This window comes from Suncus etruscus, chromosome 8, assembly GCF_024139225.1.
Source record: "Suncus etruscus isolate mSunEtr1 chromosome 8, mSunEtr1.pri.cur, whole genome shotgun sequence".
NCBI classification, from domain to species: domain Eukaryota; kingdom Metazoa; phylum Chordata; class Mammalia; order Eulipotyphla; family Soricidae; genus Suncus; species Suncus etruscus.
Window position 1 is genome coordinate 65,793,936 of NC_064855.1, and position 18,194 is coordinate 65,812,129.

Consider the following 18,194-nt stretch of genomic DNA (forward strand, 5'->3'; position numbering starts at 1 on the left):
GTATAGTAAAAGGAAAAATACATAAACTAGGGGGCAGTGCAACCTGGGGTGTGGTGATGAGTGTGTGAGCATGAGTGTGCAAGGCAAGTATGTTAGCCCACCCCAGCGACCCTCCCTCACCTACTCCTTGATCTTATTGGATCAGGTAAAACCCCCACCCTCAGCTCCACCAGTGTTGATCCGGGATGAGAAAAATCTCCCTCCTGGGAAACCCCCTGCTTGGGCCCATGCAGTGAGGCCTTCCTGGAGGTGGCAGAATCACCTGAGGCTAGTTCAGTCCCAGCCCAGAGTTGATTCCGCAAAGGTGCAGTGCTCGGACATGATGAATTCATCAGATAAACGAGGCCCGGAGGTTCACCTCCGGGATTACTGATTTATCAAAGAGGTTTTTGATCTGAGCCTGGAATGAAAAAATACATAAAAATGGGCCCGGAGAGATAGCACAGCGGTGTTTGCCTTGCAAGTAGCCGATCCAGGACCAAAGGTGGTTGGTTTGAATCCCGGTGTCCCATAGGGTCCCCCGTGCCTGCCAGGAGCTATTTCTGAGCAGACAGCCAGGAGTCACCCCTGAGCACTGCCGGGTGTGGCCCAAAAAACAAACCAAAACAAAACAAAACAAAAAAACATAAAATATATGTTTATAAGAGAAAAATTAACGGAGTATTTAGATAATGCTTGCACTAATATTGAGGGAATTTCTCAATCACTACTCAGATGCTCAATGGGCCCCATTGACAATTCTTGGTCAAGTTTATCTACATTTCAATAAAAATGTAAGGACATACTTGTCATGCCTTAGCCTGTCCATATTGACCACCCTTGCAATGCAAGGAGGCTTCGTGATGGGGACAGAATGATGGTGCAAGCAGTAAGTCTTTTGCTTGAAAGCTCTAAACTAGGACAGACCTTGGTTTAATCGTCTGGTGTCATATGTTTCCCCAAGCCTTGAGCAATTTATTTTTTTTTTCTTTTTTTTTTTGGGGGGGGGGGTCACACCCGGCTGTGCTCAGGGGTGACTCCTGGCTGTCTGCTCAGAAATAGCTCCTGGCAGGCACGGGGGACCCTATGGGACACCGGGATTCGAACCAACCACCTTTGGTCCTGGATCGGCTGCTTGCAAGGCAAACACCGCTGTGCTATCTCTCCGGGCCCCAATGAGTAATTTAATTTCTAAGCACAGAGCTAGGAATAACTCCTGAATATTACCAGTTGTGTCTTAAAACCAAGAAAAATTTTAAAAAATGAAATTGCTCCTGGCAAGTAAAACCTGGGGTTTTACCATATGAAGCATGTTCTTTAATTTATAAATATATCATCCTGTACCTCTTCTCTAATATGTATATTATAAGACTGAATTTTATTAAATATTTTGATGTGGGGCTACACTCTCTGACGCTCAGGAGTTACTCCTGGCTATGTGCTCAGAAATCGCTCCTGGCTTGTACCATACCCAGTGACAGGGGTAAATCATGGCTATTTGCTTAGAAATGGCTCCTGGCTTGGAGAATGATATGGGATGCCCATGTGTTGAACCGCAGCCTGGCCTCAATATGGGGACAGAGTGATGTCGCAAGCATTAGGCCTTTTGCTTGAACAAGCTCAACTAGGTACAGACCATACATAGTTCAGTCCCCCTGGATGCTAGGAAAAAACCCAGGTCCATCCTGGTTCAGTCTTGTGCATGGAAAATGCCCTGCTGCTGTTCTAATTCTCCAACCCCTCAATTTACGCTTTTGAAGAGTACTTAGTTTTTCATCTGGATAGAGTTTGATGTGAGTCAAACCTAGTAATGTTCAGTAGTAATCCTTCATCAGAACAGAGCTCCATTCAAGAAATTAAACCTGGAGTTTTACCATGTGAAGCATGTTCTCTAACACATAAAGCTATCATCCTTTTCCTCTTCTCTAAATTTCAAATGATCAGAGTGCATTTAATTTTATTTTATTTAATATTTTGCTGCGGGTTACACCCGGTGTATCTCAGGAGTTACACTGGCTCTGTGCTCAAAAATTGCTTCTTGCTTGGAGAATAATATGGAATGCCTGTGGAGCAAACCACGGGGTGTCATATGTGTTCGCGTGCAACTCTAATGTAATACTACTATCACCAATTCTCTAGACCACGGAAGACAGTTTTGTGTGTGTGTGTGTGTGTGTGTGTGTGTGTGTGTGTGTGTGTTGTGCCTCAGAGGTAGTGCTCAGCATCTGAGCACCTCAGTGCTATATCCTCAGAAATCGCTCCTGATTTGTGTGACCATATAGGACTCCATTTGATCAAATCACCCTGCTCTTATGTTCCTGCATGCGTGGCAAACTCCCTACTGCATGCTCCACTGCTTCAACCACTGAAAACATTTTCTTTCTTTCTTTCTTTCTTTCTTTCTTTCTTTCTTTCTTTCTTTCTTTCTTTCTTTCTTTCTTTCTTTCTTTCTTTCTTTTCCTTCCTTCCTTCCTTCCTTCCTTCCTTCCTTCCTTTCTTTTTCTTTTTTTTTTGCATTTTTTGTCCACACCTGGTACCGATCAGGGGTTAATCCTGGCTATGGGCTAAGAAATTACTCCTGGCTTTGGGCCAGAGCTGTGGCATGAGCACTATGGCATCTGCCTTGCCCACACTACCCTAGAAAGAAGAGTGGCTCAATCTGACCTTGGTGTCCCATACGGTCCCTCAAAACTGGAGACATTTTAAGCACAGAGCCAGGAGTAACTTCTGAGTGACACCTTGTGTGGCCCATAGACCCCAAAATAAGAAATTGCTCCTGGCTTGGGGGACCATATGGAAAGCCTGGAATTGAAAAAAAAGGCATGCCTTAGGTTATTGTGTACCCGTTTATTATTTTATTATTTCAGTTTATTCTTTTATTATTTTATTTTACATTTTATTTTATTTATTTTGTTATTTTCTTTTATTTCATTATTTTATTTTATTATTTTAGTTTATTGTTTTATTTTAATTATTTTATTTTATTTTCATTTTATTTTTTATTTTATTTTATTATTTGGTTTATTTATTTATTTTTATTTTGTTTTATTATTTTAGTTTATTTATCTTATTTTATTATTTTAGTTTTTTATTTTATTTTAGTTCATTTTATTTTATTTTATATTTTGCTCCGGGCTATACCTAGTGTAGTTCAGGAGTTACTCTGGTTTTGTGCTCAAAACTCTATACACAACATGGAATATTTTCGTGCAAATTTCGGTTCTTCATTTCTATCTTCACGATTTTCCTTGTCACTTTTATTTCCAACTAGCATGTTTACTATGTCATTTCTCGTGCAGTATGTTTCCAATTCATTTAACCAATTATCCAGTTTAACAAAAGTGTCTCTCCTTGTGACATCACAAACTAATATTACAACCTGTGCACCTCTGTCATAGCTGGGAGTTCATGTTCTGAATCTCTTGACCTGCAGTATCCCATATTGCAAGTTTGGCCTTCTTTCCATCCACTGGGATTGTTTTCACTTGAAAGTCAACACCTATTGTTGCTGCAAGTTCTGGATCAAAAGTATCATCTGTGAACCTCAAGAGCAAGCTCGACTTCCCCACGCCACCCTCGCCGAGGACGAGGATCTTGAGGGTGGTCGACAAGTCCTCGTCCATGCTGACCCCGCTCCGTTCCACCTACCGCCGCCCCGCTGGCCGCCCGCTGTGGTTTCCTCGACCATTACACAGCGACCCGCGCATGCGCAGCGCGCCGCCGCCGCCGCTCTTCTAAGGATAGTTAGAATCAGAAAACTGCAGGTATGCGGGGGTATTTGGGGGGAGATTTGCCAAGTGTTTCTTTGTATTGCTGACCAGAAATAGTAGCACTCCTGTGAAATTTTACAGGCTTGGCAGGGCAAATCTGCCAGGCCATTTAATTCTTAATATAGTTACGAATCTTTTGAGCATCTCTGTAGTTTTGTCCAGTTCTCAAGAGAGGCTGAAATACATTTCGTTGTTCCTGTAGACCAGAAAATCAGCATGAACTTTATGCTGGGCTATCATTTTATTTCTGCACTTTAGAGCTTCAGAGCTCAGTCACTCATCTCTGGGACTCCAGTTTATTCATCAAAGGAGTGTTATTAGTCAAACAACATCACAATTATATGTAGTAACAGATGAAGTATTTAATGTATCTTGATCCTTCCAAGCAACAGGCTGAGAATTCTTTTTCTTCTGTGTCTACAAAAATTGTGAACACTAGAGTTGATCTCTAATTTATGAGGGTAGAGAGGCAGAGTGAAACATTCTTATCATACCTTACCATATTCACCAGCAGAATGCACTCTCTTGTCATACTCTCATGGACTATTCTTCTGACAGACAGTAGTGTGAACTATGAAAGAGAGCACCATGAACTTAAATAAATATAAACCAGACAAAGGGAAATAGGTTCCCTGGACAGGTCCCTATCAAGTAAAATAATATAATAAATAATAAATGATTTCCCCAAAATTGTTGCAAACTCATATGATTTTACTGGAGATTTGTACCAAATTCTAGCAAAATAGTCTTATCATATAATCTACCAATCTACCAGTACATTTTCAGAGTTGATCAGAATAAAGATATTTACACAGAATCTTGTCCAGAAGTGTTATAGCCCCTTTAGTGATAATAACCAAACAGACAGTGGTCAATGTATTTCAAATGGTGAGTTAAAAACAGAAAGACAGGGGCTGGAGAGATAGCATGGAGGTAAGGCGTTTGCCTTTCATACAAAAGGTCATCAGTTCGAATCCCGGTGTCCCATATGGTCTCCACCTCCCCTCCCCCCCTTCCCCCCCCCCCCCCCCCCCCGTGCCTGCCAGGAGCAATTTCTGAGCCTGGAGCCAGGAATAACCCCTGAGCACTGCTGGGTGTGACCCAAAAACCACAAAAAAAAAAAAAAAAAAGACAGGGACCAAAGAGCCAGCATAGCGGTAGGGCACTTACCTTGCACTCAGGACAGATGATGGTTCGAAACCCAGCATCCCATTTGGTCCCCTGACCTGGCAGGAGCGATTTCTTAGTGCAGAGCCAGGAATAATGCCCGAGCGCTGCAGCTGGGGTGGTCCAAAACCAAAAGGAAAAAAAAAAAAAATAAAGAAAATCTCAATTCTAATTCCAAAAAATAGTGTTTGAACTCTTGGAATGAATTGCTTGTTTATGATTAAAAAGAATCAGCGACTTAAACTGAGATTTAAAAACAGTTCCTAGAGCTATCAAACGAGGATGCTTTGCACCCATGTTCTACTTGTCTAGAAATCTTGTAAATCCAATACAGCTATATTCAGTTAACATTTTAGAATTGCTGGGCCTTCAAAGGAAAGAGGAAAACAAACCAACCAACCAACCACAGTAGCTCTCTGACTTCATCAGAAATCTTAGTCCAATCTCTAGCCCCTTCGCAGGTTACTGGAAGAATGAAATGACTTGTCTGAAACACAACAAGGAGGCTCTTTTGTTTGTTTGTTTTATGGATCACACCTGGCAGTGCTCAGGGCGTTACTTTGGTTCTGTACTGACTGAGCAGTTACCCTGGCAGGCTCAGGGAACCATATATGATGCCAAAGATCAAACGCAGTTCAGCCCTGTGCAAGGCAAATGCCCTACCCTGTGCTGTCGATACCGCACCTCAACAGAACTCTTTTTTTTTTTTTTTGGTTTGTTTTTGGGTCATACCATCTGCGCTCAAGGGTTACTCTGGGCTCTGCAGTCAGAAATTGCTCCTGGGGGCACGGAGCTGTCCAGCAAGCAGTAAGGTGTTTGCCTTGCACACGCTAATCTAGGAAGAACCATGGTTGCATCCTACCATGTCCCATATGGTCCCCCACGGAGGAGCGATTTTTGAGCACATAGCCAGGAGTGACCCCTGAGCATCACAGGGTGTGCCCCCACCAACACTCCCCAAAAATAACTCATCCTGGCAGGCTCGGGTGACTACATGGGATTACAGGAATCAAACTCAAGTCTGTCCGCCCTGGATCATCCCCGTAAAAGGCAAATGCCCCACTGCCGTGCTATTGCTCCAACCCCAATAGAAGTCTTTTTTTTTTTTTTTTTTTTTAACAGATGCCGGGATTCGAACCACCTCCATACGCTCGCTCTGGCCCCAAATTTTCAGGTGTTTTATTTCTGTGTGTCACGCCCAGCAGCGCTCAGGGGTTACTCCTGGTTCTGCGGTCAGAAATCGCCCCTGCCAGGCTCAGGGGACCATAACTTTTAACTTTTTTTTTTTTGGAGGGGCACAATTGGTGAGCTCAGGGGTTACTCCTGGCTCTGTGCTTAGGGGTCATATGGGATGCCAGGAATCGAACCCAGGTCTGTCTGTCCTGGGTCAGCTGCATGCAAGGCAAATGACCTACTGTTGTGCTATCTCTCTGGTCTCCTCTAGTATCATCATCTTTTATTTTTATTTTTTTTTTTTTTTTGGCATTCCGGGATTACTTCTTGCTCTGCACTCAGAAATTGCTCCTGGCAGACGCAGTTACCATTTGGGATGTCGGGATTTGAACCGGGTTTATTCTGAAATGGCTGCATGCAAGGCAAACGCTCTATTGCTGTGCTATAGCTCTGGCTCAACAGAACTCTTTGAATCATCAAGGATCTTCAACCTTTTACACCTGAAAACAGGGACAATGGAGACTTATGTGATCTCTAAGGAAGATAATTTTTGCCTGGGGGAGTTTTGGACCAAACCCAGAAACACTCCAGGTACTCCTAACTGCACTGAGAAGTCGCTCCTGTGGCCACAACTGTAGCACAGCAGTAGGGCATTTGCCTTGCACGCAGCTGACCCAGGACAGACAGACCTGGGTTCGATTCCTGGCATCCCATATGGTCCCCTGAGCCTTCCAGGTGTGATTTCTGAGTGCAGAGCCAGGAGTAACGCCTGAGCTCACCAGGTGTGTCCCCCCAAAAAATTTAAACTGAGAGAAATACTCTGACAGTTTTTTTCTGCTGAATTTAACAGTAAGTTGATACCCAATATTAGCTTTACATGAATGAACACCCAAATTGTAATTGTATGGTTTTTTGTTTTGGTTTTTTTTGTTTGCTTTTTGTTTTGTTTTTGATTTCTGTCACACACAACAGCACACAGAAATCACTCCTGGTAGGCTCAAGGAACCATATGCGATGCCGAGATTCAAACCACTGTCCAGTTGAATATGCATTCAAGGCAAATGCCCTACTATTGTGCTATCTCTCTGGTCCCCTCTTGTATCATCTTTTTTTTTTTTTTTTTTTTTACTTTTTTTTGGTCACACCTGGCAGCACTCAGAGGTTACTCAGGGTAGGCACCCTACCCACTGTGCTATTGCTCCGACCTTAGGGAAGATGTTTTGTGGATGGGTTTCTTTTTGTTTTTTGAATTTTTGTTTATTTGTTTTGATTTGTTTTTGTTTTTCTTTTCTATTTGGGCCACACCCTTTGATGCTCATGGTTTACTCCTGGTGATGCGCTCAGAAATGGCTACTGGCTCGGGGGACCATATGGGATGCCTCTGGCCCCAAAATTTCAGGTGGAATTTTTTGTTTTCTTTTGTTTTTTGGTTTTGGGGTCACACCCGTCAGAGTTCAGGGGTTCCTCCTGGCTTTACACTCAGAATTCACTCCTGGCAGGCTCAGGGGACCATATCAGATGCAGGGATTCAAACCATTTTCATCTGATCGCTCTGGCCTCAAAATTTCAGGTGGGTATTTTTTTTTTCTTTTTTTAGGGTCAAACCCGGCTTTGCTTAAAGGTTACTCCTGGCTCTATGCTCAGAAATTGTTCCTGGCAGGCTCAGGAGACCATATGGGATGCCGGGATTTGAACCACCATCTGTCCTGGATGGCCTGCGTTTAAGGCAAATGCCAACTATTATGCTCTCTCTCCCGTCTCCTTCCTCTAGTATCATCTTTTTTTTTTTTTTTTTTTTTTTTTTTTTTGGTGCTCAGGGATTACTCCTGGCTCTGTGCTCAGAAATCGCTCCTGGCAGATGCAGTTACCATATGGGATGCTGGAATTTGAACCGGGTTCATCCTGAATCTGTGCAAGGCAAACACACTACTGCTGTGCTAGAGCTCTGGCCACAACAGAACTCTTTTAATCAAAGATTTTCAACCTTTTACACCTGAAAACAGGGACAATCGGAGACATATGTTGTGATCTCTAAGGAAGATATATTTTTTGCCTGGGGGAGTTTTGGACCAAACCCAGAAACACTCCAGGTACTCCTAACTGCACTGAGAAGTCGCTTCTGTGGCCAGAGCTATAGCACAGCAGTAGGGCATTTGCCTTGCATGCAGCTGACCCAGGCCAGACAGACCTGGGTTCGAGTCCTGGCATCCCAAATGATCCCTGAGCACAGAGCCAGGAGTAACCCCTGAGCTCACCAGTTGTGCCCCTCCAAAAAAAAAAAGTTAAACTGGGATCAGTGCTCTGAAAGACAGTTTTTTCTGCTGAATTTAACAGTAAGTTGATACCCAACATTAGCTTCACATGAATGAACACCAAAATTGTAATTGCACGTTTTTTTGGTTTTGGGGTGTTTTATTTTTTTGTTTTTGTTTTTGTTTTTGTTTTTTCTGTCACACCCAGCAGCACTCAAAAGTTACTCCTTGCTGTGTGCTCAGAAATCACTCCTGGTAGGCTCAGGGGACTATATGAGATGCCAGGATTCCAACCACTGTCCAGCCTGGATCTGCTTCCAAGGCAAATGCCCTACTGTTGTGCTATCTCTCTAATCCCCTCTTGTATCTTTTTTTTTTTTTTTTTTTTTTTTGGTCACACCTGGCAGCATTCAGGGATTACTTAGGGTAGGCACCCATCTACCCATTGTGCTATCGCTTTGACCCTAGGGAAGATTTTATGTGTTTGGTTTTTGTTTTTGTTTTTGTTATTTGGGCCATGCCCTTTGATGCTCATGTTTTATTCCTGGCTGTGCGTTCAGAAATTGCTCTTGGCTCATGGGATCATTTGGGATGCTGGGGACTGAACCTAGGTATGTCCTGGGCAGCCGCATGCAAGGCAAACACCATACTGCTGTGCTATCACTCTGGCCTCCCTAGGGAAGATTTTTAATTTTATAATAGGTTCAGAAAATACAGTGAGTAGGGCATTTGCCTTGCATGCAGCCAACTCAGCTTCAATGTCTGGCATCTTATGTGGTCCCCCAAGCATCACCAACAGCAATTCCTGAATGCTGCTGAGCCACAAATAGCCCTGAGCATTACTGGGCAGGACCCAAAAGGCTATATACAATATAAAGTACTTTTATAAGGGGCTGGAGCGATAGCACAGCAGGTAGGCATTTGCTTTGCATGCAGCTGACCCAGGATAGATCTCTGGCATCCCATATGGTTCCCTAAGCCTGCCAGAAGTAACTTCATTTTTTATTTTTTTTTATTTGGAGTCACACCTGGCAGGTGCTCAGGGCTTATTCCTGGCTCTGAGTTCAGAAGTCTCTTCTGGCAGGCTCGGGGAACTCCAGTCCCATATGGGACTCCAGGATTCAAAGCAGGGTCCATCCTGTGTTAGCCCCGTGCAAGGCAAATGCCTTACCGCTGTGCTATTGCTCCAGTCCTCAGGAGTAAGTTCTGAGCACCGTAGGTGTGGCAAAAAAAAAAAAAAGACAAAAAAATTATCTATACATAAAAAACTTTTTTTGAGGGGGTTGGGACACACTCAGCAGTGCTCAGGGGTTACTCCTGGCTCTACACTCAGAAATCACTCCTGGATGGCTCAGGGGACCATATGGGATGCCAGGATTCAAACCACCAACTGTCCTGGATGGTCTGCATGCAAGGCAAATACCCTACCATTGTCATTGTGCTATCTCTCTGGTCTCCCCTAGTATCATCTTTTTTGTTTGTTTGTTTTTTATTGGCTCTCAGGCGTTATTCCTGGCTCTGCGCTCAGAAGTCAATCCTGGCAGGAGCTCAGTTACCATAAGGGATGCCGGAATTTGAACCAGGGTCTATCCTGAATCGGCTGCATGCAAGGCAAACACCCTACTGCTGTGCTAGAGCTCTGGCCACAACAGAACTCTTTTTTTTTGTTTTGTTTTGTTTTGTTTTTTTTTGTTTTTGGGCCACACCCGGTGACGCTCAGGGGTTACTCCTGGCTATGCGCTCAGAAGTCGCTCCTGGCTTGGGGGACCATATGGGACGCCGGGGGATCGAACCGCGGTCCGTCTCCTAGGCTAGCGCAGGTAAGGCAGGCACCTTACCTCGAGCGCCACCGCCCGGCCCCACAACAGAACTCTTTTAATCAAAGATTTTCAACCTTTTACACCTGAAAACAGGGACAATCGGAGACATATGTTGTGATCTCTAAGGAAGATAATTTTTTTTTGCCTGGGAGAATTTTGGACCAAACCCAGAAACACTCCAGGTACTCCTAACTGCACTGAGAAGTCGCTTCTGTGGCCAGAGCTATAGCACAGCAGTAGGGCATTTGCCTTGCATGCAGCTGACCCAGGCCAGACAGACCTGGGTTCGAGTCCTGGCATCCCATATGATCCCTGAGCACAGAGCCAGGAGTAACCCCTGAGCTCACCAGTTGTGCCCCTCCAAAAAAAAAAAGTTAAACTGGGAGCAATGCTCTGAAAGACAATTTTTTCTACTGAATTTAACAGTAAGTTGATACCCAACATTAGCTTCACATGAATGAACACCGGAATTGTAGTTGTCTGTTTTTTGAGGTTTGGGTTTTTTTTTTTTATGTTTTTTGTTTTTTGAGTTTTGATTTTCGGTCATACCCAGCATCGCTCAGGAGTTACTCCTTGCTTTGCACTCAGAAAGCACTCCTGGTAAGCTCAGGGACCATATGTGATGCCAGGTTCGAACCACTATCCATCCAGGATCTGCGTCCAAGGCAAGTGCCCTATTGTTGTGCTATCTCTCTGATCCCCTTTTGTATCATTTTTTGTTTTTATTTTTGTTTTTTTACTTTTTATTTTTTTTATTTTTTGGTCCTACCTAGCAGCACTCATGCTATTCAGGGTAGGCAACTACCCTACCCTCTGTGCTATCATTCTGACCCTACAGAAGATTTTTTGTGGTTAGATTTGTTTTTTGTTTTTGTTTTGTTTTTACTGTTTGGGCCACACCCTTTGACACTCATGGTTTACTCCTGGCTATGCACTTAGAAATCGCACCTGGCTCGGGGGACCATAAGGGAAGAAGGGGACTGAACCCAGATATGTCCTGGGCAGCCATGTGCAAGGCACACCCTCTACTGTTGTGCTATCACTCCAGCCTCCCTAAGGAAGATTTTTAATTTTATAATAGGGCCATAAAATACAGTGGGTAGGGCATTTGCCTTGCATGCAGCCGACTCAGCTTCAATGTTTAGCAACCTATGTGGTCCCTCAAGCATCACCAGCAGTAATTCCTGAATGCTGCTGAGCCACAAATAGCCCTGAACATTACTGATTAGAATCCAAAAAACTATATACAAAAAAAAAAAAACTATATACAATATAAAGTACTTTTATAAGGGGCTGGAGCGATAGCACAGCACGTAGGCAATTGCCTTGTATGCAGCTGACCTAGGATAGATCTCTGGCTTCCCATATTGTTCCCTGAGCCTGCCAGGAGTAACTTTTTTGCTTTTGTTTTGCTTTACTTTTTTTTGTTCTGGGGTCACACCTGGTGGGTGCTCAGGGATTATTCCTGGTTCTGTGCTCAGAAGAACCTCCTGGTAGGCTCAGGGGACCGTATGGGACTCCGGGATTCAAACCGTGTTAGGCCTGTGTAAGGCAAATGCCTTATTGCTGTGCTATTGCTCCAGCCCTCAGGAGTAAGTTCTGAGCACCGCTGGGTATGGCAAAAAAAAAAAAAAAAAAAAAGAAAAAGAAGAAGACAAAAAAACTATCTATATAAAAAGAACATTTTTTTTTTTTTTTTTTTTTTGGTTTTTGGGTCACACCAGCAATGCTCATGGGTTACTCCTGGCTCTACTTTCTAAATCGCTCCTGGCAGGCTCGGGGTCCATATGGGATGCTGGGATTCGAACCACTGTCCTTCAGCATGCAAGGCAAATGCCCTAGCTCCATGCTATCTCTCTGGCCCCTATAAAGAACCTATTTATTTTTGGCTTTTTGTTGTTTTTGTTTGTTTGTTTTTGAGCCTGGCTCTGTGCTCACAAATCACTCCTGGCTGGCTCGGGGACCATATGGGATGCTGAAGATCAAACCCAAGGCCATGCCGACTCAGCTATGTTCAAGGCAAATGCCCTACAGCTGTGCTATCTCTCTCAAACCCAACAGAACTCTTTTTTTTTTTTGCTTTTATTTGTTTATTTTTGTTTGTTTTGTTTTGTTTTTTGGGCCACACCCATTTGATACTCAGGGGTTACTCCCAGCTAAGCGCTCAGAAATTGCCCCTGGCTTGGGGGGAACCATATGGGACGCCGGGGGATCAAACTGTGGTCCTTCCTTGGCTAGCGCTTGCAAGGCAGACACCTTACCTCTAGCGCCACCTTGTCGGCCCCAGAACTCTTTTTTTTTTTTAAATCAAAGATTTTTAACCTTTAAACCTGAAAACAGGGACAAATGGGAGACATATGTTGTCATCTCTAAGGAAGATATTTGTTTTAGCAGGGAAATGTTTGGGACCACATCCGGCAGCACTCGAGTTATTCCTAACTGCACTGAGAAGTTGCTCCTGTGGCCAGAGCTATAGCACAGTGGTAGGGCATTTGCCTTGCACGCGGCTGACCAGGAAGGACAGACTTAGGTTCAATTCCCGGCATCCCATATGGTCCCCCCAGCCTGCCAGGGACTATTTCTGAGTGCATATCCAGGAGTAACCCCTGAGCTTCACTGGGTGCCCACCCACCAAAAAAATTGTTCCTGGCAGACTCAGGGACCATATGGAATGCCAGGAATTGAACCCATGTATGTCCATCCTGGGTCAGCCTCTTGCAAGGCAAATGCCCTCTGTGCTATTTTTCCTGACCCAACAGAACTTTTTTAATAAAAAATTTTCCACCTTTTCCACCTGAAACAGAGACAATATGAGAAATATACTGTGATCTCTAAGGGACATATTTTGGAGGGGTGAGTTTGAGCCAGACCCTGCAGCATTCGGGGTTACTCCTAACTGCACTCAGAAGTCGCTCCTGTGGCCAAACTATAGCACAGCGGTAGGGCATTTGCCTTGAACATGGCTTACCCAGGACGGAGAGACTTGGGTTTGATTTTTGGCATCCTGTTTGGTCCCCCAGCATGCTAGGGAGAAATTCTGAGTGCAGAGCCAGGAGTAACCCCTGAGCGCCACCACCCAAAAAAAAATTAAACTGGAAGCAATGCTCTGAAAGACAGATCTTTCTGCTGAATTTTCACAGTAAGTTGATATACTCAACATTAGCTTCACATGAATGAACACCTGAATTGTAATTGTATGTTTTGGGGGGTTTTTTGGTTGTTTGTTTTTGTTTTGTTTTGGTTTGGTTTATGGTTTTTGGTTTTTGGGTCACACCTGGTGGTGCTCAGGAGTTACTCCTGGCTCTGAGCTCAGAAATCTCACCGAGCAGGGATGCTGGGATTGAACCACCATCTTTCCTGGATCAATTGTGTGCAAGGCAAATGCTCTACTGTTGTGCTATTTCTCTGGTTCTTTCTTGTATCTTTTTTTTTTTTTTTTTTTTGGTCACACCCAGCAGCACTCAGGGGTTACTCCTGGCTTTTGGCTCAGAAATCGCTCCTTGCAGGCTCAGGGACCATAAGAGATGCCAGGATTCAAACCACTGAATCAGCTATGTGCAAGACAAATGTCCTACCACTGTGCTATAGCTCCGGCCCCAACAGAGCTCTTTTAATCAAAGAATTTTTTTTTTTTTTGGTTTTGGGGTCACACTCAGCAGCGCTCAGGGGTTACTCCTGGCCTATGCTCAGAAATCGCTCCTGGCAGGTTCGGGAGACCATATGGGATGCTGGGATTCAAACCACCAACCTTCTGCATGAAAGGCAAACGCCTTACCTCCATGCTATCTCTCCGGCCCCTAATCAAAGAATTTCTATCTTTTACACCTGTAAACAGTGACAATGGGAGAAATACATTGTGATCTCTAAGGAAAATATTTTGTAGTGGGGGCAGTTTTGGGCCACACCTGGCAGCACTCCGAGTTACTTCTAACTGCACACAGAAGTAGCTGTTGGGGCTGGAGCTATAGCACAGAAGTAGGGTGTTTGCCTTGCACACTGCTGGCCCAGAACGAATAGACTTAGGTTTGATTCCCGGCATCCCATATGGCCCTCCCCATATCAGGAGTAATTTCTGAGTGCATAGCCAGGAGTAACCCCTGAGCGTCAATGGGTGTGGCCCAAAAACCTAATTTAAAAAAAAATTTTCTCCTGGCAGGCCTGGGGGAACCATATGGGATACCAGGGGGCTTGAACCTGGGTCTGTTTCAGGTTGGCTGCATGCAAAGTACCCACCCTACCCACTGTGCTACCACTCTGACCCTAGCGAAAATTTTTTGTTGGTGGTTTTTTTTGTTTTGTTTTGTTTTGTTTTGGGGTGTTTTGTTTTTGTTTTTTGATTGTTTTTTGTTTGTTTTTGCTTTTTTTGAGCCATACCCTTTGACGCTCATGGTTTACTCCTGGCTATGTGCTCAGAAGTTGCTCCAGGGGCCGGGCGGTGGCGCTGGAGGTAAGGTGCCTGCCTTGCCTGCGGTAGCCTAGGACGGACCGCGGTTCGATCCCCGGCGTCCCATATGGTCCCCTAAGAAGCCAGGAGCAACTTCTGAGCACATAGCCAGGAGTAACCCCTGAGCGTCACAGGGTGTGGCCCAAAAACCAAAAAAAAAAAAAAAAAAAAGGAAGTTGCTCCGGGTTCAGGGAACCATATGGGATGCAGGGGACTGAACTCTGGTATGTCCTGGGCAGACTTGTGCAAGTCAAATGCCCTACTGCTGTGCTATCGCTCCAGCCCCCCAGGGAAGATTTTTAATTTTATTATAGGGCCAGAAAATACAGTGGGTAGAGCATTTGCCTATGCTGAGCCACAAATAGCCCTGAGCATTACTGGGTAGGACCCAAAAAACTATATACAATATAAAGTAATTTTATAAGGGGCTGGAGCCATAATACAGCAGGCAGCTGACCCAGGTTAGGTCTCTGGCATCCCATATGGTTCCCTGAGCCTGCCAAGAGTAACTTCTTTTTTTGTTTGTTTTTGCTTTTGTTTTGGGGTCACACCTGGCGGGTACTCAGGGGTTACACCTGCTCTGTGCTAGAAATCCCTCCTGGCAGGCTCGGGGGACCATATGGAACATCGAGGGATCGAATCATGGTCCATCCTTGGTCAGCTGCGTGCAAGGCAAATGCCCTACCACTGTGCCATTGCTCTGGCCCCTGTTCATTACTGTATTTTATTCTCTATCTGAATGATTGAGGTCACACCACATTCCTCTGAATTACTTAGTTTGTCATGATGCTCTCTGGTTCATCCAAGTTGCAGTATACTGCAAGATTTCATCTTTCCATATGGCCGGATATTTTCCAGGTGTGTATTTACAATAATTTCTGATCTGTTCGTGTCTTGCTAGACATTTGGTCATTTTCCTTCCTGTTGTACTGTGCAATGCAATGAAGATACATGGGCCTATATAGTTTTATTTAAAGGGTGTGTTTTTTGGGGGGGTTATGTGTAGCATCACTAAGTCCTAAGTAACCTATATTCTTTCTTTTTGAGAAATCTCCAAAGTTTTCTACATCATTAAACAAATGATGCCCATACCACACTCCACCAACACTGGTTGTTACAAGCTTTTTGTGAAGAGAATAAGTTCATCTCTCTGTTATGATAAATTTCATTGTTTTCCTGGTATCAAGTTATCCTTTGATAGTAAGTGAATGAACCCTTTTCACATAACTGCATGTGAACTACACAAGATTATATGTCCTTCTCAGGGATATGTGTGTTCATCTTTATTTTTATTGGATATTTTGAGCTTTATGAGTGCATTATATATTGTATTTTTGAAATCAATCCTTTGTAAAAAAAAAAAGGGGGGGGGGAATTATCAACTTGATTTCTTCAAATAACTTTAGAGATCACCACAGAGAGTATTGAACTCTGTTAGGGAAATAACTACACTAACAACTCGCATGATAATGTTAAAGAATGAGAGAAGTAGAATGCCTGTCACGAATACAGGGGGGAGGGTGGGGGGATTGGTTGTGAGAATGTTGCACTGGTGAAGGGGGGTATTCTGTTTATGACTGAAACATAACTACAAACATACTTGTAATCATGGTACTTATATAAAGATTTATATTTAAAAAAAAAACTTTAGAGCTTATTTTCTCTGCCCCTAAGCCCCCAACAAACCCCCAATAAGTCTCACTGTAAACGCGGGACTCAGTGTGTTCACACGCCACAAAAGTACATAGAGGAATGTGTGTGTGTGTGTGTGTAGAATTTTTTTTAACTGATTGTATTTTACATTAGTTTTAAGAGGTACCACCCCTCACAACACAACATATTTAAAACCTCATTCTTTTTTTACTCTTTGGGAACATCCCATTGTCTTTAGAAACCTCTGACTCGTTCTTCTAGGATTTATCCAGTCTTTCTGTGTGCTCTTAACACCTTCTGTTGTTTATCTATTTTACTAATTAGTTCTAAGCTCTGGTTGGCACTTTACTATGTCTTAGTATTGAAGTATTTACTGTGTTCATTCAATTATCCTCTGACCATTTTAAATTTTTAGCATGAATAGTATGTATTTCTTTTCACTTTTCTGTTCTGCTATTAACTCCTATGGGATATATATATATATATATATATATTGGTTTTGGGATCACACCCAGCAGCGCTCAGGGCTTACTCTTGGCTCTACACTCAGAAATAGCCCCTGGCAGGCATGGGGGACCATAGGATGTCAGGATTCGAACTACCGACCTTCTGCATACAAGGTAAATGCTTTACCTCCATGCTATCTCTCCGGACCCTGGGATATATTTTTATATCTTCTATCTTTGCTCAAAATCATTTTTATTTGTTAAACTAACTAATTTGATCCCCCAGCATCCAATATGGTCCCCCAAGCCAGGAGCAATTTCTGAGCACATACCCAGGAGTAACCATTGAGTGTCACTGGGTGTGGCCCAAAAAGTAAAAAAAGAAAAAGGAATGTACACCACTCTTCTCCAGTACACTTTTCCTGCCTCCAATGTCCCAATTTCCCTCCCATTTTTCCCCAACCAAGCTCTACTTGTCTCTAGGGCAGCCATTTTACTTCTCTCTCTTTACCTTTTATTGAAACTGTGGTTTGAACTATTGTTAATGAAGGAGTAACATGCATATAATTTTACCCTGTCAGCACCTAGTTCTTGTCCAGAGTGATCACTTCCAACTATTATTGTCTGAGTGAACCCTTATTCTCTACCCTAATTGTACTCACTGCTCTTTGTGACAAGCTTCCTATCATGCCATCACTTGGGCCCCTATATATTTTCTTTTAAAAAAAATTCTCCATGTGATATCAATGCACAACTGTATTGGAAATCCCAGCTCTTATAAGACATGCAGGCACCTACAAAACTTCAAAAACAAGTCACATTTCTCTCATCACAAGTTCAGACCTAATTGGACTAAATTGCTTTAGGAATGTCCTACAAAAAGACTGATTGTCTTTTGTATATTCCAGAATCCTGTCTGGGGCAGCACTGTTGAGTCAAAGAGCATTTATCCTCAAGTAATAATTTCTTTCCACCCTCAAGTAATAATTTTCAGGACAAGATTATTGGGCCTAAGGATACGCTTGAACATTATCTTCCTTTTACTCCTAGAGTAGAAAATTTAATAATATCAAAAGAAAGCTCCAATTGCTTGAAAATTCTTCTTATGAATCCAGAACTATCAACTTTATAAAGGGCCTGGGAGGGATAATGGGGCTGTAGGGCCATGAGTTACCATCATCTGTTGGCAAAGCTTATCATTGAGAAGTTTCACTTAAAGATCATTCTTTCCATTATGATCACTGAAGTGAAGCCAAAAGGTGGGGGTGGGGAATTAACAGCTTGAACTCTAGAAACTTGGCTTTAAAAATGCTTATATTAATTCAATACAATAAAACTTATTCCCAGTAATTCTCAAGGTGCTCTTAAAATTGAAATTGATTCTGTGAAACTGCTTTCACCTACTGTCATTAAGGAGAATTCTATTTTAACTTCACTCTTAGTAGGTAGGCAGAAAGTATTTTGAGCAGAAATGAAGAATAAAACAAATA

At 43.2% G+C, this 18,194-nt stretch overlaps 1 protein-coding gene and 1 pseudogene across 1 annotated transcript; one reads left to right on the forward strand and one right to left on the reverse strand.

Moving 5' to 3' along the window:
- Positions 1-398, forward strand: LOC126016762 (uncharacterized; annotated as a pseudogene).
- Positions 399-3,219: 2,821 nt separating this feature from the next.
- LOC126016307 (ras-related protein Rab-18-like) lies at positions 3,220-3,641 on the reverse strand. The gene has a single exon (XM_049778879.1). The coding sequence runs from the start codon at positions 3,600-3,602 to the stop codon at positions 3,372-3,374; it is 231 nt and encodes a 76-aa protein (XP_049634836.1). The 5' UTR covers positions 3,603-3,641; the 3' UTR covers positions 3,220-3,371.
- Between the last annotated feature and the right edge of the window lie 14,553 nt (positions 3,642-18,194).